We start from the raw sequence: 20,847 nt of genomic DNA on the forward strand, positions 1-20,847 counted from the left end.
GGGATTTTATATACACACACATATAACATCACACCTTATATGTCTATGTGTATCATTTCCTCTGAATCACATGAGTACAGACTTTGTAGATCCTGCTTCTTTACCCCTAAACACTCCAGTGTGCATTCCCCAAGCATGGGGAGACTCTCCTACACACCACAGTACAGTTGCATCTTAGGCGGAGTTCATATCGACTCCGTACTCCTGTTCACTCCACCACTCACATCCTACCCTGCTAACTGGCCCCATAACGCGGGGCCAGCGCTCCTCCTCCAGCACAGGGCCTTCATCCAAGGCCGGGTATTGCGCTCAGCTGTCATGTCTCTGCAGGCTCCTGGGGGGGCCAACATTTCCACAGCCCTTCTTTGCTTTTCTGATTTTGGCAGTCATTCTCACCTGGGAGCAATACTTGTCCTCCCAGGGGACACCTGACAATGTCTAGACTCCCTGTGGGCTGTCACGGGGAGCACACTACTGCCATCTGGTGGGCAGAGGCCAGGGATGCGGCTAAGCCCCCTACACGGCACAGACCAGGCCCCACAGCGGAATCATTTGGCCCCAATGTCAATAGTGCCAAGGCTGAGAAACCACAGACTAGAGTGATCTTCTAAAATCGTGACTCACATCCCACCACCTTCCTGCTCAAATCCCTCCAATGGCTTTCCATTGTTCTCAGGATAAAACCCGAGCTCCTTATCATGGCCTACTCAGCCCCACAAGACCTGGCCCTAGACCGCATCACCTCCCTCTCTCCCTCTTCCTCCTTCACTATTTTTCAGCCGCAACAATCTGTCTGCTCCATAAATGTGCCCATCTTCCTCCGACCCCAGGGCCTTTGCACTCCCTGTTCCCTCTGTCTTGAACACTTTTTATCCAGATACCCACTTGGTAGATCCCTTAGCATTCAAGTCACATCTCAAATGCCCCCTTGTCAGAGAGGCTCCCTGGCAGCCCAGATTTTCTACCCTGTTACCTTGCTTTAGTGTTTTTATAACACTTTTTGTTATCTGAATTTATCTTGTTTGTTTAATTACATGTTTATTGCTTGTCTTCCTCACCAGACTGAGGTAGCATCTTCAACCTCTGCCCCGATCATCAAAGCCCTCAAAGAACCGCCGCGAGACAGAAAGAAGCAAAATAACATTAAGCACAGTGGAAATATCACCTTTGGTGAGACTGTCAACATTGTCCAATAGTTGTGCCTCCGATCTTTATCTAGAGAACTCTCTGGAACCATGCCCAGTCTGCGGCTGCAGTGTTGATGGCCGCCCCCCCATGACATCATAGGTGACATCAGCAGTGGTGCAGGGGAATGCCCTGCTAGTTAAGAACCACAAAGGAGACTATTTCAATTACAGATCACTTGACAACCAAAAAGAAAACAAACAAACAAAAAATGGGCGTTGAGTCAGGCAGACCTCAGATGGAATCACTGCTCTGCCACTTACCAGCTGTGGAACTTGGAGTAAATGACTTCACATCTCTGAGCCTCAGTGTCTTCATTTGGACATAAAAGTAAACGTGGTGCTTCTATCGCAAGGGTGTTTAATGCTTGTAGAATATTGCTGGGCACACGTTAAGAGTTTGCTAACCTATTACTGGGCTCAGACATAGACGAGGCAGCAGGTGCGGGCGGGAACTGGGACACAGCCCACCGGAACTCTTTTTCCCATAATCCCACGTGCAATCCTTCTTCTCTCGGCCATTCAAAGCTCTTGTAACACTGGATGGCATTTTCTGGATGCCCCCTTACTTGACAACTGCCTGAGGGCAGAGACACCCCTTGTCTCCTTAATGAGTTTCTGGCATAGAGGAGCTGAGGAAGAAGGAAGGAAGGGAGGGAGGGAGGGAGGGAGGGAGGGAGGGAGGGTCTTGCCTGCGGTCTTACAGGAGAAGCGAGGTCCCCTGATGAGATGCCAGTGCTGGGTTGGGGGAGGATGTGAGGATGGGGGTGAAGATTGGGTTTTAGGAGTATAAGGTGATGGGAATGGAAGGCAATGAGGTTGGGGGCGGAGTGCAAAAAACCTTAGTAATCAAGATAAATAATTATTTGATAGAATATTTTTTTAAAATTAAAATTAGTGCCCAAAATTTCATGATGAACAAAATATCAAAATTTTAAGCAAAACCAGGAGTGTGCCATTTGGAGCGAAGCCTGGGGCGGAAGGGGAAAATCGGGGTACCACTGCCCTAGTCCTGGCCCTGAGGGTCCTGCTGTTCCTCCTGCCTACAGGCAGGGGGCGGGATCAGCCTGGCTTTGGAAAATTGTCTCCACTTGGCCTTTGCTTTCCAAATCTGTGGAATTACAAGTAGATGCTGACCTGGCTGGATGGGCATTCTGTGATCTTGGATAAGTCCTTTCTCCTCTCTGGGCCTCAATTTTCCCATCTGTAAATGGCTAGGAGCTCACATTTCTTTTCTAGCTCAAACATCACAGCCCCTGAATTCTCATTCGCTCACTCTCCATGCCACACCATTTGGAATGCAGTGGTTTTCAGTTTAACCCCCAATAGCTTGTTCTCTTACACCATCATCTGGTTGATTAAACACTCAATTACAAGAAGCCTGTGAGTTTCTGAAGGGCAGGAGCTCCACTGTACAAACCTGTAGCCTTCCTGATGTGCATAGCATGGCACAGTCTCTCACTCAATGCTTGAATATATTTTCTGGTCAAAAAAGCATTCATGCTTTTTCTTCTTTAATTTGTTTATGTAATGAATTAAGTTGACTGTGTTCTTAGAGATGAAATTTTTTATTCTTGGAAGTGAGGGAGGGGACCCAAAAGTGAAAAAGTTCTATGGTTTTTCTTTTAAAAAAAAATTTAAAAATATATATGTAATGTTAGTAAAATAGATCATGAGCTTTCTATATTTTCCTATAATCTAGAAGAGTTTATATAACAGGAATAATCTGACCTTTAAAGACTAGATAAAACTCAGCTGTAAAACTATCTAGGCCTGGTGCCTTTTTTCACCTCCAACTTTTTATTAAAAATTTCAAATCTACAGAGAAATTGAACACTCTTCAGCTAGATTCACCAATTGTTAACATTTTGTCACATTTGTTCATGCTCTCTCTCTCTCACACACACACACACTCTACTTTGTACTGTGTCAACTTATCTGGTACCAAGTTTCCTGGAGTCCACTTCCCTGTGTGGTTCCAAGTTACGTTGGCCACAAAATAAATTTGCTCAAGATCTGGAAGGCCCCAGGCTGTCCTGTAGCTGGCACATGGTTGTCACTGAGCTACTAACTTGCTTTATTATTGGTTTGGGGCACTTTGTGTTAGACTGCTCCATTCCAGGCTTTGGAGTCTTTGTAATGCAGTCTCTAATTCTCTTTCTAATGTCTTCCATGGTTCTCAGCCCGCTAAAATTTTCTACTTCTAGGGTCAATTTTGATAGTTTATATGTTACTAGAATATCATCTATTTCCTTTTCTTATTCCAATTTATTGCCATAATAGTTTTTAATAGTTATTTAAATAACATTCACATCTGTGTTTACATTGCCTTTCTCATTCCTTTTTTTTTTTTTTTTTAAATATTTTATTGATTTCAGAGTGTGGAAGGGAGAGAGAGAGATAGAAACATCAGTGATCAGAGTCATTGATCAGCTGCCTCCTGCACGCCCCCTGCTGGGGATCGAGCCTGCAAGCAGGGCCTGTGCCCTGACCGGGATTCGAACCTCGATCTCCTGGATCCTAGGTCAATGCTCCACCGCTAAGCTATGCTGGCCGGGCGCCATTCTCGTTCTTAATCTTCATCATCATCATCCCCATCATCATCACTCTGCAGAGGAGGGGTGGTCACCTGGCTATGCAGGGTGGGGAGGGGCTCCAGTGGCCTGACTGCTCCTTTTCTTTAACAATCCTCTGTTTTCAGCCCTACCTTTGGAAGTACCTTCATTACTTCTCTGTGCTTTTTTATTTTTTATTATTATTATTTTTTTAATTTTTAAAATATATCTTTATTGATTTCAGAGAGAGGAAAGGAGAGGGAGAGAGAGAGATAGAAACATCAATAATGAGAGAGTCATTGATCGAGCCCGCAACCCGGCATGTGCCCTGACCGGGAATCGAACCCCGATCGCCTGGATCCCAGGTTGACACTCAACAGTTGAGCCACACCTGGCCAGGCATCTGTGCTTTTTTAAATGTTTAAAAAGAGGGTGAGATTCCCCTGCTTCAAAAACTTCCCTTGATCCTGATCCCCTACAGTCCTTTTGAGTTTGAGAACCTGGTCTAGGATTTTGAAAACAAAGCCTTTTTGATAATGTATTCCAACCTCAAACACACAAAAAAACTGTTAGCTCACTCTTGGGGATAACGGTTACCAAATAAGCACTCGGCCCAGCTGCTCTTTGTACAGGGGGAGGCGCAGCGGGGGTGGCTGCGATGGCGACTATTACTTTCCCTTTCTCTTCCAGTGAGTCCACAGCAGCACAAGAGGCAGGACACCTACTGCAATCCTCATAGCTGTATCGACAGCCTCCTGCCATGTCTTTTTGGACCATATTAATAGTTAACATTCATTGGGCCCTCACTAGGTTCCCAGTATTAAAGACACTTACAAATACCACCTTGTTGAATTCTTTAGAAACTGCTCCTACAATAATGCAGCAGAATCTCAAGGCCTAGCAGCCAAGAGGAGAGGGCAAAGGTGAACATGGAAAAATGCAACTTGTGCTGCTGCCTAGGAGTAGAAGGGAGGGAGGTGCAAGCCCCAGACTGTCAGAGAAGAGGCTCAACCCTGCTGGTGCTGCTCAGCGGTTGCGCGGTGACCCATGAGCCCGGAGGTTGAGGTTCGATTCCCGGTCAGGGCACGCGCCAGTGTTGCGGGCTCGGTCCCCAGCAGGGGGCGAGCAGGAGGCAGCCCATCAATGACTCTCACCATTGATGTTTCTCTCTTTCCCTGTCCCTTACCCTCTGAAATAAAATAAAATAAAATAAAAATTAAAAACAGAAAAGAAAAAAAAAGCCCAGACTCTGGACCCAGGGCCCTCCAACAGGCCCTGGGTTTATGGGGGACCCCAGCCGGTGGAGTCAACTGCACCCAGCTACTTGTCTCACCCCGGCCTGCCCGCTGCCCATTCTGCATGTTCCTCTCTCATTCTCAGTCCCTCCAGGCTGCTCCCCGCCTCTGTGATTTGATCCCAGCTTCTCCCTGCTCCTCTCTGCATCCGTTTTCCCATTTGCGTGGCTTCCGGCGCAGTGGCCAACCCCTCACCTGACCTGTGCGTGAATCACGGGACTCTCCGCAGCCCGGCAGCCGGCCCGCACCCGGCTCTGCAGAGGCCGCGGGCCGCGCATGCGCAGCAGCCGGCGCGCGGGGCGGGGCGATGGACCGGCCCCGAGCATCCCCCGGACGCGGCTCCGTCCCCCCCCCTCAGGCTGCGCGGGCGCCGGGGGCGCACCGGCTGCGGTCTGGACCCCGAGGGACCCGGCCCTCGGTGCTGATGCGCCCCCAGCTAGCTGTTCACGCAGCCACACCGCTCCTTAGGCCAGGGCGCTGGCCCTTCTGCCCTGAGCATCAGGCGGTCAGAGCTGAGCCCCGGGCCTGCCCCTGCAGCCCTGTGACCTTGGGCAAGTGACTCGACCTCTCTGCGCGCCAGGAAAATGGAGTAATAATAGCACGAACCTGGGGGAGGCCACAGTGAGCATTCAATGAAAATTCAGGAGCGCCCTTTGCGAGGTGTCTGGCGTGTATCAAACATATATGCAAATAAAGGATCCAGAGCAAAGGGGCCCGTGTGATGACTGAGGCAGGATTTTACCCCACCGTGTAGGTCATCCCGCTTGCTCCTCAGAGCCACCCTGTGAGAGAGGCCCTGAAGCTGCATTGTCTGTTTCAGACATGGAGAGACCAAGGTTCAGAGGTGCCAGAGATCTCCAGTCAGGTCTTGGATTCCACATCCAGGGAGATTCCAATCCTCCGCCGCAGAGTCAGGGTTCCAGGGTGAGCTCACAGTCTATCACCCCCTTGGCTCTTTCAAAAATCCTACTCAAAATAACATCCGTCCTAATTATTGCCATTCCTAGTGCACATCTCAGGTACACATCTGCAGGAAAGGATTTTGAAAGGTGGTATGCAGGCAGGCTAAATAGCCATCTCAGATGCATGAATAAAGGAAAATTAAATTTATTAAAAGGAGATGGGATATCCAAAGGGAAGGGCTACACAGCTCTAAGCCAAAGGGTATTGGGTCCTTGTGGCAGCAAAAATATACCTGGGACAGTGAGACAAGAAAGAGCATAGAAGCCGCAACAGGAGAGCCTGGGCTGGGCTGCTGTGGCTCACTGAGGAGTCGGAGAGAGAGGAAAGGACAGGTTCGGGGGGCCTTGGAGGCAGGTTCAGGGGGTAAGCCCAGGACTAGCTGCTGAGGCCCATTGCTCCCCTGGTTGCAAGTTTCCTGGGGTCCCCTCAGAGGGATGGAGATAGCACTGGCTGCTCCCTAGTGGGGAGCTGGGGCCAGGTCCTTTGTCCTGAGCGTATTTATCACTTTCTTTAAGGCTGGAATCTGAGGGGAGGTCTCAGGGGAGTGTCTTAATAGAATATTCATCAGCTTTCCAGGTGTGGCTCTTTCAGGCGCCTGGTTTCCACTGATTGGTTAGTGCCAGGGAAGGGGGTCATGAGTCAATGTAGCTGGTCCTGAGTCAGTCACTAGTCTGGATTCACTGCTTATTTGGGCCTGGAGCTGAAATACAACTGAGGCCTAGATGTTATCTTTAGGGAGGAATGCTCAGGGGGTCTAAACCACATGACCAGTGATTTGCTAGGGGAAGATAGATTACCCTGGGGACAAAGTTCTTGTTTTCCCAGTTTCACCCTTTGCTAGGCATCTGGGCTTCCTGCTCTGGTGAGTCTCTGTACCCTAGTTTCTGTACCTAGCCTACCCAACAGATTTCTTTTTTGTCTTTCCTTCTGTGGAAAATAAGGAGCTGCTATATTTTATTTGCTGTGACCTTGGAGGAGGCCTCACACAGATTCCAGGCCACCCAATAGTCCTGGAGCCCTGCAATGAGGTCTACCCCTGGGAGCTCTCCTTTCCACCCTGCCCCTTAGACCCTCTCCCCTCTAGTCACACTGGCCCCTTTTCTGTTCCTGGAAAAGCCAAACTCCGTTTCTGGCTCTTGGTGTTCATGCCCTCCATATATATTTGCCTAGGATACTCTCCCAGTTCCCTCTTGCTACCTTTTACTCATCTCAGGAAGCCTGGCCTGACTGTATCTCCTCCCCCGCCCCAGGTGAAGGGCCCTGTCCTTCACTCTCACAGCCCCTTGTCCTTCTGCTTCAACACTAATTAGAACAGCAACTCAGTGCAGCATGTGACTTCTTGATTCCTGTCTGTCTCCCCAGCTAGAATCCTGGCTCTTTGAGGGCCGTCTCTGCTGACCTGTGCCAGCTGTCTCGATATAAAATAAGCATTCAGAATTCAGATTCTAGAATTGGATCTTTCACTTGTCACTTACTAGCAAAGTACTTATCTTCTCTGGACTTTAATTTTCTCATCTGTAAAATATTATTATAGCTCTTAATATTATTAAGAAAAAGACCTAGCTCACAGAGCTGTTTCATAAACTTAATGAGTACTTATTAATTTTACAACTACTAGCTCTCCCATGCTTTTTTATTTTTACTGGGCTCTATTTTTTTTTTCTTGAGGCCAGAGCCGAGACCTGTCCCATGTTTCAAAAGTAGTCACCCCCATTAACAAAGGAATTCCAGCAAAAATTGACCTGGGACCACTTAGATAAGTGCGGACTTCAGGAAGGAAATACTAAAACCAAGAGTAGCCCCACAGCATATTCTTATCAGATACAGGACTTAAAAATTTTTAGACTTCGAATGCCCAAAGACTAGGATCTGAGTTGGCCTTGTTCACAGCTATAGCTTCAATGCCCAGGCTAGTGGCTTACATACAGTAGTAAGATAACAATAAATATTTGTTAATGAATGATACACAGCCTGAGAGCAAGTCTAGCGCTCAGTTCTCTGAGCCTCAGGTTTTCCATCTGAAAATGGAGATGAAAAACAATGCCCAGCCCTGCCAGTGTGGCTCAGTGGTTGAGTGTCAACCTATGAACCAGGAGGTCACGGTTAGATTCCTGGTCAGTGCACATGCCTGGGTTGCAGGCTCGATCCCCAGTGGGGGTCATGCAGGAGGCCACTGATCAATGACTCTCTCATCATTGATGTTGTTTCTCTCTTGCTCCCTCTCCTTTCCTTTCCCTCTGAAATCAATTTAAAAAAAAATAGAAGAAACCCTTTAAAAAAAAACACAAAACAATGCCTGAAAAACTAATAACCAGAGATTTCCAAGAGTGGAAGCTACATTGACACTCTCCCAGGACCAAACTGGAATTACAACTAAAATAGAGAAAAACCATCCTGAATAATCAAATGTAACTGAAGACGAGCTGGAGGGGACCCTCATAACCAAGGACATAAAGTGGAGACAGCATAGAGACTGGTAGGAAGTACAGAGGCAAGAGGGCTGGCCAGGCTCCCACAGGCAGCGGCTGAAGGTCCAGAGGTATATCTCAGCTGTGGGGGGTTCCCACTGAGAAATCTGGGGCCAAACCCCAGGCTGGGCTCCCCAGCCCAGAGCACCAGAACTGAGAAAGGTGCCCACATAACATCTGGCTGTGAAAAGCAGTGGGGTTTCTGTCTGCCAAGGAGAGACGACTGGAAATATAGGCATCCTCCTAAAGGCCAATGCACAATGTTTCATGTGTAGGTACTCACCTTGGGCTCCAGTGGAGGGAAGACAGAGTGGACTGGAGCTGTGTGAGGAGAATCCAGGAGGGCTGGCTGGGGGAATAGAGCTCAAAGGGCACCCATCTGGACCCTGGTGCTGAGTCGTTCCCCCATTGAGCAGAGGACATCTTCCTCAAGCAGACATTTACCTTCCAAGCAGCTTTTGCCTTGGGGGCGAAGCAATTGCTCCATCCTGCTGGGAAACCTCTCACCCTACCCTGTGGCGTTTCTATAGGCTGAGGCTCATTAAGAGACTAATAACAATTAGCCACCATACCCCGTGGAGTTTCTACAGCCTGAGGCTCAACAGGCTATAGAAACTCCACAGGGTGTGGTGGATAATTGAGTTTTTACCTGATTTGTTTCTGGACCCAGAGCTTGGAAAAGCAGACCTTGGTACACATCTTGGTCCCGTCCAAACACACCCAGCCTCAGTAGAGGGAACCAGAAGCTGTGGAGTGCAGAAAAGTTCAACAGGGTATTCAAGGCCAGTCAAAAACAGTGTCTGACATTGGCCCACACCAGAGACCATCCAAAAGACTGGGAGCCCTAGCAGATCTACCTAATACATAGAAACAAATCCAAACAGGCAGCCAAAATTGGGAGACAAAAACCAAGCCCCAAATGAAAGAACAAAAGAATTCTACAAAAGAAGAGCTAAATGAAATGGAAATAAGCAATCTATCAGATATAGAGTTCAGAATACTGATCATAAGGATGCTCAACAGCATAAGAAAAGAAATGGAAACTATGAAGGAAATAAAAAATGACATAGTAGAAATTTAAAAAAACATTGGAAGGAATAAACAGCATATTAGTGGAAGCTGAGGATTGGATCAGTGAATTAGAAGACAGGGTAGAAAAAACAATTCAATCAGAGAACCAAAAAGAAAAAACAATGAAAAAACAGGACAGTTTAAGGGAGCTGTGGGACAACATGAAACATAACAATATTTGCATCATTGGAGTACCAGAAGAGGTAGGATAGGTAAGCGAGGGTTAGAAAACCTGTTTAAAGAAATAATGGCAGAAAACTTCCCTAATCTGGTCAAGGAAAAAGTCGCACAAGTTCAGGAGGCACAGAGAGTCCCAAGCAAGAAGAACCCAAAGAGGCCCAGACACATCATAATTACAATGCTAAAAAGTCAAGACCAAGAGAGCATCTTAAAGGCAGCAAGAGAAAAGCAATCTGTTATCTACAAAGGAGCTCCCATAAGGCTCTCATCAGAAACTCTATAGGCAGAAGGGAATGGCGTAAAGTATTCAAGGTAATGCAAAGCAAGAATCTGAATCCAAGAATACTCTATCTGCACAGTTACCATTCAAAATAGATGGTGATATAAAGAGCTTTCCAGACCCCCCCCCCAAAAAAAGGCTAAAGGAATTTATCACCATGAAACCAGCATTGCAAGAAATGTTAAAGGGACTGCTGTAATAAGAAGGTGAAGTAGAGAGAATGAGAAACATAGGCATAAAGAAATAAAATGGCAATAGATAAATACCTATCAATAATAACCTTAAATATAAATGGGTTAAATGTTCCAGTCAAAGACATAGGGTAGTTGAATGGATAAAAAAATCAAGACCCAAATATGCGCCGTCTATAAGAGACTCACTTCAGAACAAAAGACTCACACAGGCTGGAAAAAAACAATAGCAACAAAACTTCTGGAGGACTTTAAAGGAGAGATTGACAGCAATACAGTCATAGTAGGGGACTTTAACAACCCACTGACTTTACTGGATAGATCTTCCACACAAAAAATCAACAAGGAAACAGTGACTCTAAATGACACGCTAGATCAGATGGATGTAATTGACCTTTATAGAACATTCCACTCCAAAACTGCAGAACAGGCATTCCCCTCAAGTGCACATGGGACATTCTCAAAAATAGACCACATGTTAGGACACAAAACAAGTCTCTACAGCTCAGGAAGATTGAAATTATATCAAGCATTTTCTCGGACATTAACACCATGGAACACTATACAGCTGTAAAAAAAGGAGGATCCCTTACCCTATGAAACAGCATGGTGGGACCTGCAGAGTATCATGCTATGTGAGATAAGCCAGTTAGAGAAAGACAAATATCACATGATCTCACTCATACGTGGAATCTAATGAGCAAAATAAACTGATGAACAAAATAGATCCAGAGGCAACAGATCTGACGAATTTCAGAGGGAAGGGAGGGATGAGAGGGTGGGGGGAAGATTAACATAAGGATTTATATGCATATATGCATAATCTGTGGATACAGACAATAGTGTGGTGAAGGCCTGGGGGGAGGGGTACAGGGGGGAGGGCATCGATGAGGGGGAGGGGGGACATTTGTAATGCTTTCAACAATAAAGATAAATTAAAAATAAAACAACTAACAGCCACGGACAATAAATGAGCAACAAGGCAACACACACACACAATGCCCAGTTATCGTGAGAATTTCATGAGATGACGCTTGTCTGGGGCTTAGTGAATGGTGGATTTATGAATAGATACCCGGAGAGACAGAGATGGTGTCAGTAAACCAGCCGCAGGTTGTGGTTGAGGCTGGGAGCCGGTACTACTAAGAGATCTAGCCTCCGAGTTCCTTTTATGGGCAGGGGAAGACTGAAATGCCCCCGCGAGAGGAAAGACAGGACCATAGGTGGATTTCAGGACGATGGAGAGTGTCAGTAGCCTGCGCGGAGACCCAGGTGCCCCAGGCAGCCGAGGGGACCTTAGGACCTGGCGCGCCGGGAGCGCGCGGCTGCCGGGGGCGCGCGGCGCGTGATGTGCGGGGGCGGGCGCGGCTCTCCCTCTGGCCGGAGGCCGCCGGGCCCCGCTGCATCTCGGCGGGCGGGGCCGAGCCCTCGGGCCGCAGTGCGATTGGCGGAGGCGCGCGGTGACGTCACGGCTGGCGAGAGGCCCCGCCCCCGCCCGGCCCCGCCCCCGCCCCCGCGCGCTCACGCCTGCGGGTCGGCAGCCTCGTTCTGGCCGGTGCGGCGCCCCCGCGCGGAGTCCGCGCGTCAGTCGGTCCCCGGAGCGGCTGAGGAGCGGCGGGCTGCAGCCAGCGGTGCGCGCCGATCGGGGGAGGCGGCGGTGTGCGCGGGCGTCGCGCGAGGAGGCTCGGAGCCCGAAGACTCGCGCAGCACGATGGCCCCCATCGGCCTCAAAGCCGTGGTCGGAGAGAGTAAGTGCCGCGGGGTCTCCTCCGCAGGCGGGGCCGCGGCTGCCGGGAGGAGCGCGCGCCGTACCTGCCCACTGCGCCCGGGCCCCGGTGGCAGCGCGCCCCGCCCGGCCGGGGCTCGGGGCCGGGAAGGCTCCGTTATTCCGGCGCCGCCCTCCGAGGGAAGTCCCGCGGCCTCCCGCAGCCCGCGTCCGCTCCCCTCCTTCCCCCGCTCCCCGGTCCCCATCCCGAATTCCACACCCTTCCCCCCCACCCCACCCCTCCCCTCTCCCTTCTCCCGTCCCTCCCCTTCAGCCGCATCCCTCTCTGGCCTCCACCCCCTTCACCCCTTCGCCCCATCTCTCCCCGCTTCACCCCCATTTCTCTCCTCTTCACGCCATTCCGCCTGCACTCCATTCCTTTTCCCTCCCCTTCACCCCTGCACCCCATCCCTCCTGGCTCACCTCGCCTTTACCCTCTGCTGTTCATTACCCTCCCCTCCTGCACCTCATCACCCTCCCCTGCGTCCCATTCCTCCCTCCATCACCTTCCCCCCATTTCCCTACTCCCCTTCCTTGCTCTCTTTATTCCCGAAGCCCCCTGGTCCCACTCGTTTTTCTCTCTCCAGTCCCTCCCTCCTTCCCACCCTCCTTCGTGAATCGTGACGAGCGAAATCCCGGCCATCGTCCCCTCCCCCTCCTCCCTCTCCCCTCCCCTCCCCTCCCCCTCCCCCCTCCCCCTCCCCCCTCCCGCCCGGGGAGCCGGAGCGCGCGCCCCGGCTGCAGACCCACCTGGGAGCTCCGCGCGCCCAGCCCGGGCCGCTCCCGGCCGCTGGGCAGAAGCCAGTTTCCTGGAGGCTTGGCTCTGCCGGGCTGAGGCCGCCCCTCTCCCCCTCGAGTTCCCGGGTCCCGGTTTCCAGGGCGGGATCACTGCAGGGTCCCGAACCCCTCGGAGCCACCCGGTGACGGGAGGAGCGGAGCGCGCGACGGGAGGAGTGGCCCTGCCCTGCCCGCGCCGCAGTCCGCAGCCTCCCTGTTTGCGCGACTGGCCGGGGCCCGGCGGCACGTTCCGGGAGGAAATGGTTGTTGATGGGCCTGGACGACGGGCCCCACGTCAGTGGATTTTAAAAAATGGATGGTGGGGAGGCCGGCTGCCGCGGGGGACCGCGGGCGCTGCCGACGTTTGCAAAACGGAGCCCTCGGGGCCAAGATCGGGGACGTGCAGACGAGCAGCCTCTTCAATATTTTGGCTGTTTCTCTGAACAAAAAATGTGTAAGGATTGCCGTGGCTTTTGCTACCTCTTTTGGAATTAAAAGAAACTGAAAACGGCTTTTCTCTGGAGGAGAGGACAAGAAAGGAAATAGAATAAAAATGGTGGAAATTAGCTTCCTCTCCAATGATTCTCCCTACAGCACCAATTCTCCCCTCTCCTTTGGCGACCCAAGGTTTTGGGCTGTGTAGCGTTCCTTTTGAGCATCCTTACTCTTGTTTTGTTCGTTTTCTCCCATTCTTTTTGTGATGTATAGGAAATATCGCCGCTACATCAGAAGAACATTGTTAAAACTGAACCCTGAATGAGGTATTTTTTTTTAAGTGCCCACCACAACACCCGCCTTCCCCATGCAGTGAAGGTTCTGAATCACATACAGTGAGCCTTCTGTTTTCTAAGGAGAATCAAGGTGCTCAGGGCTGAAAGCACCCATAGGACCCTGTCATGTAAACATCCTCATTTTAACCGGGGGACGGGAGGGAGGGAGGGATGGAGGCCCAGGGCAGTTAAATGACTTGCCAAAATCAGTGGTAATTAATTTTCAAAACCTGGTGTCCAGTTCCTTGCAACATAGTAACAAAAGTAACTTCTTTCATTATTCTACATGTACCGTTTACTTCCAACACCCTTTATAAAGTGTTACGGAATTCGGGATACGGAACGGGAAGAATGGGAATGTTATTACATTCTTTCAAATGTTTTCAAAACAAAATCCATAAGTGTTCTAGAAACCAGGCTTTTGCATCCTTGCCACTTGCCTGGGCCTTGTCCATGCAGATGGCTCCGTAGTCCTTCCCCCCCTCATTTTTTTAGATGCCCGCAAAGACGTAAAAATAAATCAGTGTGTAACATGGCCAGAATTTCTTTTCTAAAATAAAGCAAATCCACTTTTTATGAAAATAAAACCAAACCAGTTTTACATGTAATTGCGGAATGTGTATACCTAACTCAGTTGTTAAAGGAATAACTTTCCCCTATACGAATGACATCCCTTTAACAATCGAGTTACGTATACATTTCGGAAGGAAATATTATTGCAACCCTTTGTCAACAACGCAGGTTAATTCTGGCTCCTAAATTTGGACGGGGTTTCCAGCTTCGCCTTTTTCCTCTAAAAATAAAAGTGAAGTAAAGGTTTTATTAAACCAAAATGCGCCAGTTTAAATGTCACCTTCAAGCCTGGTCCTCCCAATCTAAATTAACAACTCACTGTCTCGGTTTATCACGTTTCCCCATCGATTTTCTTCATAGCACTTAAAATTACCTGAAATGGTCCCGTTCAGTGTTTTTTTCTTTGTTTGTATACGTTTGATTGTTTCATCCACTGGCATGTTGCTTCCAGCAGAGCAGGGCCTCCATCTGACATGTTCCCGGCTGTATCCTGTGCCAAGACAGGTGGCCGCCCACAGTGGCAGTCAATGAATACTGGAAGGCAGGCTGGCAGGAAGGAAGGAAACGGTGGAGAGCACAGTCAGGGTGGCTTTGGTTTCTTGTCACATGTTTGTGAGTTGAGTGTCAGAACGGCAGTAGGTACAGGCCCAACCAAAGCAGAGGAGACGGGTCAACTTCAGTTCATTCAACAAATGTCTGTTCAGAGCCTGTTAGGAATTACAGGGGAATGAAGAGCCACTGAAACATGGGACACTCTCATACTGGGTGAATTCTGAGATGCCGTCCCTGCCCCAGGTTTTCCTGCACTTCCCAGCACACGTAACGTATACGCAGTGTACTGTGCTGCTTTGGGTCGGTCTTGCCCGACTGGACCGGGAGTTCTCAGGGGAGAGTAGGACCTTGTCTTATTCTTATGTCTGTCTGTAGTGTTGTGAGCTAGTGCTTGCTACTCAGCAAATACTGAATGAATGACTTGATCTTATGTGTAGCGGTTGAGAGAATGGGCTCTGGAAACAAGACTACCTGGGGTAAAATTCTGATCCGCCACCTATTAGCTGTGTGACTTTTGCAAATAATGGAACCTTTTTGTGCCTCAATTTCTTCATCTACAAAATGGGTAATAATAGCACCTACATCGAGGGGTTCTATAGTATTAAATGATGTGGTGCAGGTATAGCATTTAGCATAGTTCTTGGCATACAGTAAATTCAGTAAATATTATCATTATGAAAAGATCCACAAAGAGGGTCAGTAAAAGTGTTAGAGGATTTTGAGAAGAGGCAGACTAGCTCTCTCCTGTGGGGCCAGGATTTGAGGGGAGAAAGCAGGGTCTCAGATAAGAGGTGCAGATGCGCTGGGAAATGGGGGAATGGACCTGAAGAGCATATGGGCGGTTTGTAATCTCACCCAATTTCTGTTCCCAGTCCTACTAATTTATTTACACACACACACCCCCAATACATGTTGTTTTCTGTTCTCTACAAAGAGACTGTAAGAGAGAGGACAATTTCACCTTTTGTGGCATTTTAAAATCTATTTTATGTTAATGTTTCGGTTATGTAAATCCATGTTGTATAATGCAGTTTATTCCTGCTCCCTGAAGTCTGCCGGGTGTTACAGAGAGGCGCGGATTACAAAACCACTGTCTGCTCTTCTTGTATCCTCGCTGTCGGCAATTTCCCCTCGTGTTCGCCTGTCAGAATCCCATTCTTTTGGAAAAGAATGTAGTTTCCGTTTGTACATCAAATACATACCTCTTCCAGACGGGGCCGTGACTCATAGGATGTGGCACAAGTTGAGAGGACACCTCGGTAGAAACAGTCTTCATTCATTTCTTATACTTCTTTTTTTTTTAAGAAACAGCAAGTATATTTTGAACTATATTAAGAACATCTTGCATTTTTCCCATTTTTAAAATTAAGGTATACTTTACACACAGTAAAATTCACCCCTTTCACTGAACAGTTCTTCACATTTCAGCCATTACAGTCAGTCTCATAACCACCCCCGTAATCAAAATACAGAACGGTGTCATCACACCCTCAGAATTCCCTTTGTTCCCCTTTCTGGCGAACCCCTCCTCCCACCCCCAGCCCCAGCCCCTGGCAAACACTGAGCTGTTTACTGTCCCTATAGTTTTGCCTTTTCCAGAGTGTCATACCAAGAGAACCACATAGCATGTAGCTTTTTACATAGGACCTCCCGCCCCCGCCACGTGTCCTCACCGGCAATCAAACTGGCAACCTTTCAGTACATGGGATGATACCCGACCAACTGAGCCGTAACAGACTCTCCAGAAAATTCAGTTGTCTCTAGGTATCCACTGGAGATTGGATCCAGCACCTTCACCATGCGGTGGATGCTCAAGACCCTTGCAAATGAAATGGCGTGGAGCAGTGCCTGCTGTCGGCCCTCCGCCTCTGGGGATTCCCAACTGTAGATGGGAAGTGCTTTTTTTAAACCCCTAGATATGGATGGCTGAGTTTTGAGAGGCATATCATGTGAGTTATGATCAAGGTTCATGTTTGCATGTGTAGGAATTTTCTTTGGTAAGTGAATGCCCAGTTGTTCCAGCACCATTTGTTGAAAAGACTATCATTTTCCCCATTGAATTGTCTTTGTTCTTTGTTGCAAACCAGCTGGGTCTATTTCTGGACTCCCTGTTCTCTTTCATTGATCTGTATGGATGCCTTCGCCAATACCCACCCTGTCTCAATTACTGTAGCTTTAGGGTAAGACTGGAAACCAGGTGGTGTGAGTCTTCTAACTTTGTTTTTTTTGTATGTGTGTTTTCAAAATTGTTTTGGTTCTTTTGATTCATTTGCTTTTCCATGGAAATTATGGAATCAGCTTACCAGTTTCTGTTTTTAAAATCTTCCTGGGATTTTTATTGGAATTGTGTTGAATCTGTAGATCAGTTTCAGGAGAATTGGCATTTTAACAAATTGTTTTAGTTTCTTTGCTGTATTGCAATATGAGAATCATGGTTCTTAGATCCAAAATAAGGGGGCTCTGTTTTTATTTTTATGAAAATACTTGCTAGAGACTTGTCTATTTTAATTGTCTTTTTTTAAAAAAGCCGTTTCTTCCATCTATGTTGTGGATGTGTGTTCTTAATTTAATTTTGAATGCTTTCTTAATTTTTTTCAGCTAATCAAAACAACTAGCCCAGCCGGGCATGGCTCAGCGGTTGAGCATCGACCTAGGATCCAAGAGATCGGGGTTCGATTCCCAGTCAGGGCACATGCCCGGGTTGTGGGCTGCAGCCGATCAATGACTCTCATCATTAATGTTTCTATCTCTCTCCCTCTCCCTTCCTCTCTCTGAAATCAATAAAGATATATTTTAAAAACAACAACAACATCTAAGGCTGAGTAGTACAGCCTTGGTTGAATATCAGAGGTTATATCCCCCCCGCAGTAGTTTTAAATATGGATTACTCTCACCATTTATTTCTAAATAATAGTCTTTCTTTGTACTGAACTAGATGTTACTCTTATGGGGTGATACGTAGTTTAAAATGAGGTGGTTTGGAACTCAGGTATCATTCATGTGTCAACCATCAGATGTAACAGAGCATATATCTGCCACAGGGTCCAAGGAGGGCTTATTGAACGTGCATTTTAAGATTTTCCCTCTGGCTGTTTTTTGGCACACAGCACCTCTTAGGCAAACAGGTACCTGGCAGCTAATGAAGTATCTTTTCTTTAGTGGAGTAGTCAGGCCAGATTTTATAGTTACCACTGGCAACTCCACAGCCATACATTTTTTTTTTAATATATATTTTTATTGATCTCAGAGAGAGGAAGGGAAAGGAAGAGAGAAACATCGATGATGAGAGGGTCGTCACTGATCGGCTGCCTCCTGCACACCTCCAGCTGGGGACTGAGCCACAGCCCGGGCATGTGCCCCGACCGGGAACGGAACAGTGATCTCCTGGATCCTAGGTCCATGCTCAGCTGCTGAGCCACACCCGGCCGGGCCACAGCCATAAATTTTGAACGCTAGTCCTGTGGTTGTCTTTAGGGGAAGTGCTTGGAGCGCTCCCGACGGGCTCCTCTTACTTGATTGCCTCTGTCACTTGCCGCTGTGCAGGGTGGAGCTAGACAGGGTGAGGTATCTAGGACTTCATTTCAATTTCACAAATATGAGTTTTACTTACATTTCCACCCCCATGCTTAGTTAAAAAAATTTTTTTTTATCAGCAAGAATCAGTGTTGGGTGTTGGAAAAAGTTCTGGACAAAAGCCAGACATCCAGCTAACAGTCCCATTTTTAATGCTTAGAGGCTGGGTGACCTGGACATGCTATTTAGCTGCTTTTTAAATTTAGGAGTCTAATCCCAGCATCGGAGAATTTTTTTAAGGCTCACATTAAGTAATATACAAAAACATTGCTTGGAAAACAAGGAGGAGTCACTACAAGGGGTTATCATCATTTTACAGATATGATTACAGAGCTTAGTTTACTTTCGAAAGGTTACTGAATAAATCATTAGAAGAACCTAGGAAATGAATCACTCATACTTTTGATAGACACATAATCTAATGATCGCTAGACAAGAGCCAGCCATTGTCTACCCTCATGCCCTTTGGGAAGGTTTGCATTGGTTAAAACAAAGTAATTTATGTTCATGTACCTTGGTCTGATCTTAATATATGTCTCTGGGGCTCCAGAGCAAGAATAACTACTGATAGCTCAAATTGCAAGCTCTCACAGGCAGATTTCCAATATTCCTTCCTTCCTTTCTTTTTTTGTATACCACTGATATTTCACCTTAAAGGTCTACTAATTATTTGGCCTGAGAGCTGACCTTGCAGGAAGTGAATGCAATGTTAAGTATTTATCACACTAGGAAAGCCTATTTTATTCTCGGGGGGGGAAATTAGAGATGCAGAAAAGTAGAGGAAAACAAACACATTTTTAAAAGATCGCTGGAGCCTGGCTGTGAAGATGGGGATGTGAGTCCGTCTCCAGCAGTCACTCCTTGTTTGGAGGACTTCTGAGTGTCAGAGAAAGGCAGGTCCATGTGTCGCGGCTGGTGCCCGGCGTGCCCCGGAGGGCTCTGGGACCAAGTCGTCCCTCACTTGACCAGTATTTATGCAGCGTCTCCTGCGCGCTCTTCGGCAGGTCTTCCCTTCTCCGTGGCTGCCGGGACAGACGGCGTTGTTTTCGTGTGCCTGCCGGTGTAGGTTCCCAGTGACGAGTGTAAGCTACCCGGGCTGGCACAGGTGTGAGGGCGGAAAGCTGCTTACGCTTGGCCTAGATGAACCCAGGGCTTTCCAGGTGATGACCCTCCTGAACTTCCTTCCGCGGCAGCAGGAACTAAGCTGCCTCTGTGTGGCAGGGAGGGGCAAGGAGGCGGGACTCTGGGCCTGGACGGCTTTTGGGGGGGCGCCCCCCAGACGGGGCGAAGCCAGCCCGTTGGCCCTGTTCTCTCGGTTTCTCTTCACCCATCTTCGTGAGCATCGGTGGAGCCGGGCGAGGGGTCGAGAGGCCTCCCCCGGCCTCTGGACGCATCGATAGCGCTGGAACGAGTTGCCAGGGATTTGGGGAAAGTACCGCCCGGGAGCTGAGCAGGAGCCTCCCTCCACCCACGCTGGGCTTTCGGCAGGAGGCAGAGCCCTCAACCGAAAAGCCACTCACTCTACAGGCCTCGCCGTGTTTTGAGTAAAAGTGCTTCTCTGGGATTTTAAGATGGGGCAGTTATGTGGCCGCTGAGAGCTTTCCCTTTCCCTTTCCCTTTCCCTCAGATAACCTGGGGTTGGGTTACCTTGAACTTGGCTCCGTGGGTTGCATGGTGCAGTCTGTCCCCCCCTTCCCCTTCCTCCTCTGGCCCCCCCTTCTTCCCACCCCTGTTTACCCTTTAAGGAACTTTGAAGTTCAAGTTAGAGTAACAAGGCCTTTCAGGCTGTAGCTGAGGCCGGACGGCCTGGCCCTGCCGCCTGCGCTCGAGAGGAAATTGCGAGTGTTCCGCGTGCTGGAAGGACCGTCGCCCGGGGAAGGGAGGTGTGGCGTGGACCTAGCATGTAACTGCTCCTCGACACCTTCCTACCAGCATGCCTGCGCCCCTCCCATTCTTTTAAGCCCCAGAGGCACTTGGTGGTGCCATTTCCCGAAACTGTTGAGGATTCTTCTGTGGACACTTGGTCGGTTTAGTGTTCCCCGCCCCGGCTTAGGACTCCACGTCAGCCGGATCCCCCTTTCCTGGGCCTGCCAAGGCAGCTACCACACATCTGTTCCAGAAAAGACCGCACGCTCAGAACTGTAAGGCTCTATCGTTTGTAAGAACTGTTCCAGGAAGGAAGGAGGGGAGTGGCTGCCAGCCAGAGGCTGGGGACCACCACACCCTGGCTTCTGAACGTAGCGGAATGACTGGCTCTTTTGGCCACATTTTTCCCTTCCCGCTGATAGGAGAGTGGAAACAGCCTGCCGGAGCTGGAGGCTAATTGGGCAGCAAACAAAAGTCTGACTAAACGGAGACGGGTTAAAAAATATTTGGGGCACCCCAAATCCAGGAATCTCATTCCAAATGGGCTCACCAGCTCGCTGGGAAGCCGGAAATCAAGTGAGGCCCAAGGTCATTCTCTGATGGGTTCCCCTCCTGGGCCGCAGCACACCTCCCCCGTGGAGCAGAGAACTTTCTTATGATACAGTTTGGAGAGACCGACTTCAGCGGTCAGTTCTCCACCACCCACCCATCCCCCAGCTGAAAGCTGAGCAAAACCGTGATCCCAACACCTATTCTGAGGGCAGCGTTCAAATAGTGCCCCGCA

At 48.8% G+C, this 20,847-nt stretch overlaps 1 protein-coding gene across 4 annotated transcripts in view; it reads left to right on the top strand.

Moving 5' to 3' along the window:
• The first annotated feature begins 11,819 nt into the window (after positions 1-11,819).
• Positions 11,820-20,847, top strand: part of STXBP1 (syntaxin binding protein 1) — a 48,029-nt gene continuing 39,001 nt past the window's right edge. For all 4 annotated transcript variants that reach the window (XM_087822933.1, XM_087822935.1, XM_087822932.1 and 1 more), the window contains exon 1: positions 11,820-11,935. In XM_087822933.1, the coding sequence (XP_087679059.1) occupies positions 11,899-11,935 (37 nt within the window). In that variant the 5' untranslated portion in view covers positions 11,820-11,898. The remainder of the gene's footprint in view (positions 11,936-20,847) is intronic.

The sequence above is a fragment of the Miniopterus natalensis genome, chromosome 12 (assembly GCF_054644295.1).
Source record: "Miniopterus natalensis isolate mMinNat1 chromosome 12, mMinNat1.hap1, whole genome shotgun sequence".
NCBI classification, from domain to species: domain Eukaryota; kingdom Metazoa; phylum Chordata; class Mammalia; order Chiroptera; family Miniopteridae; genus Miniopterus; species Miniopterus natalensis.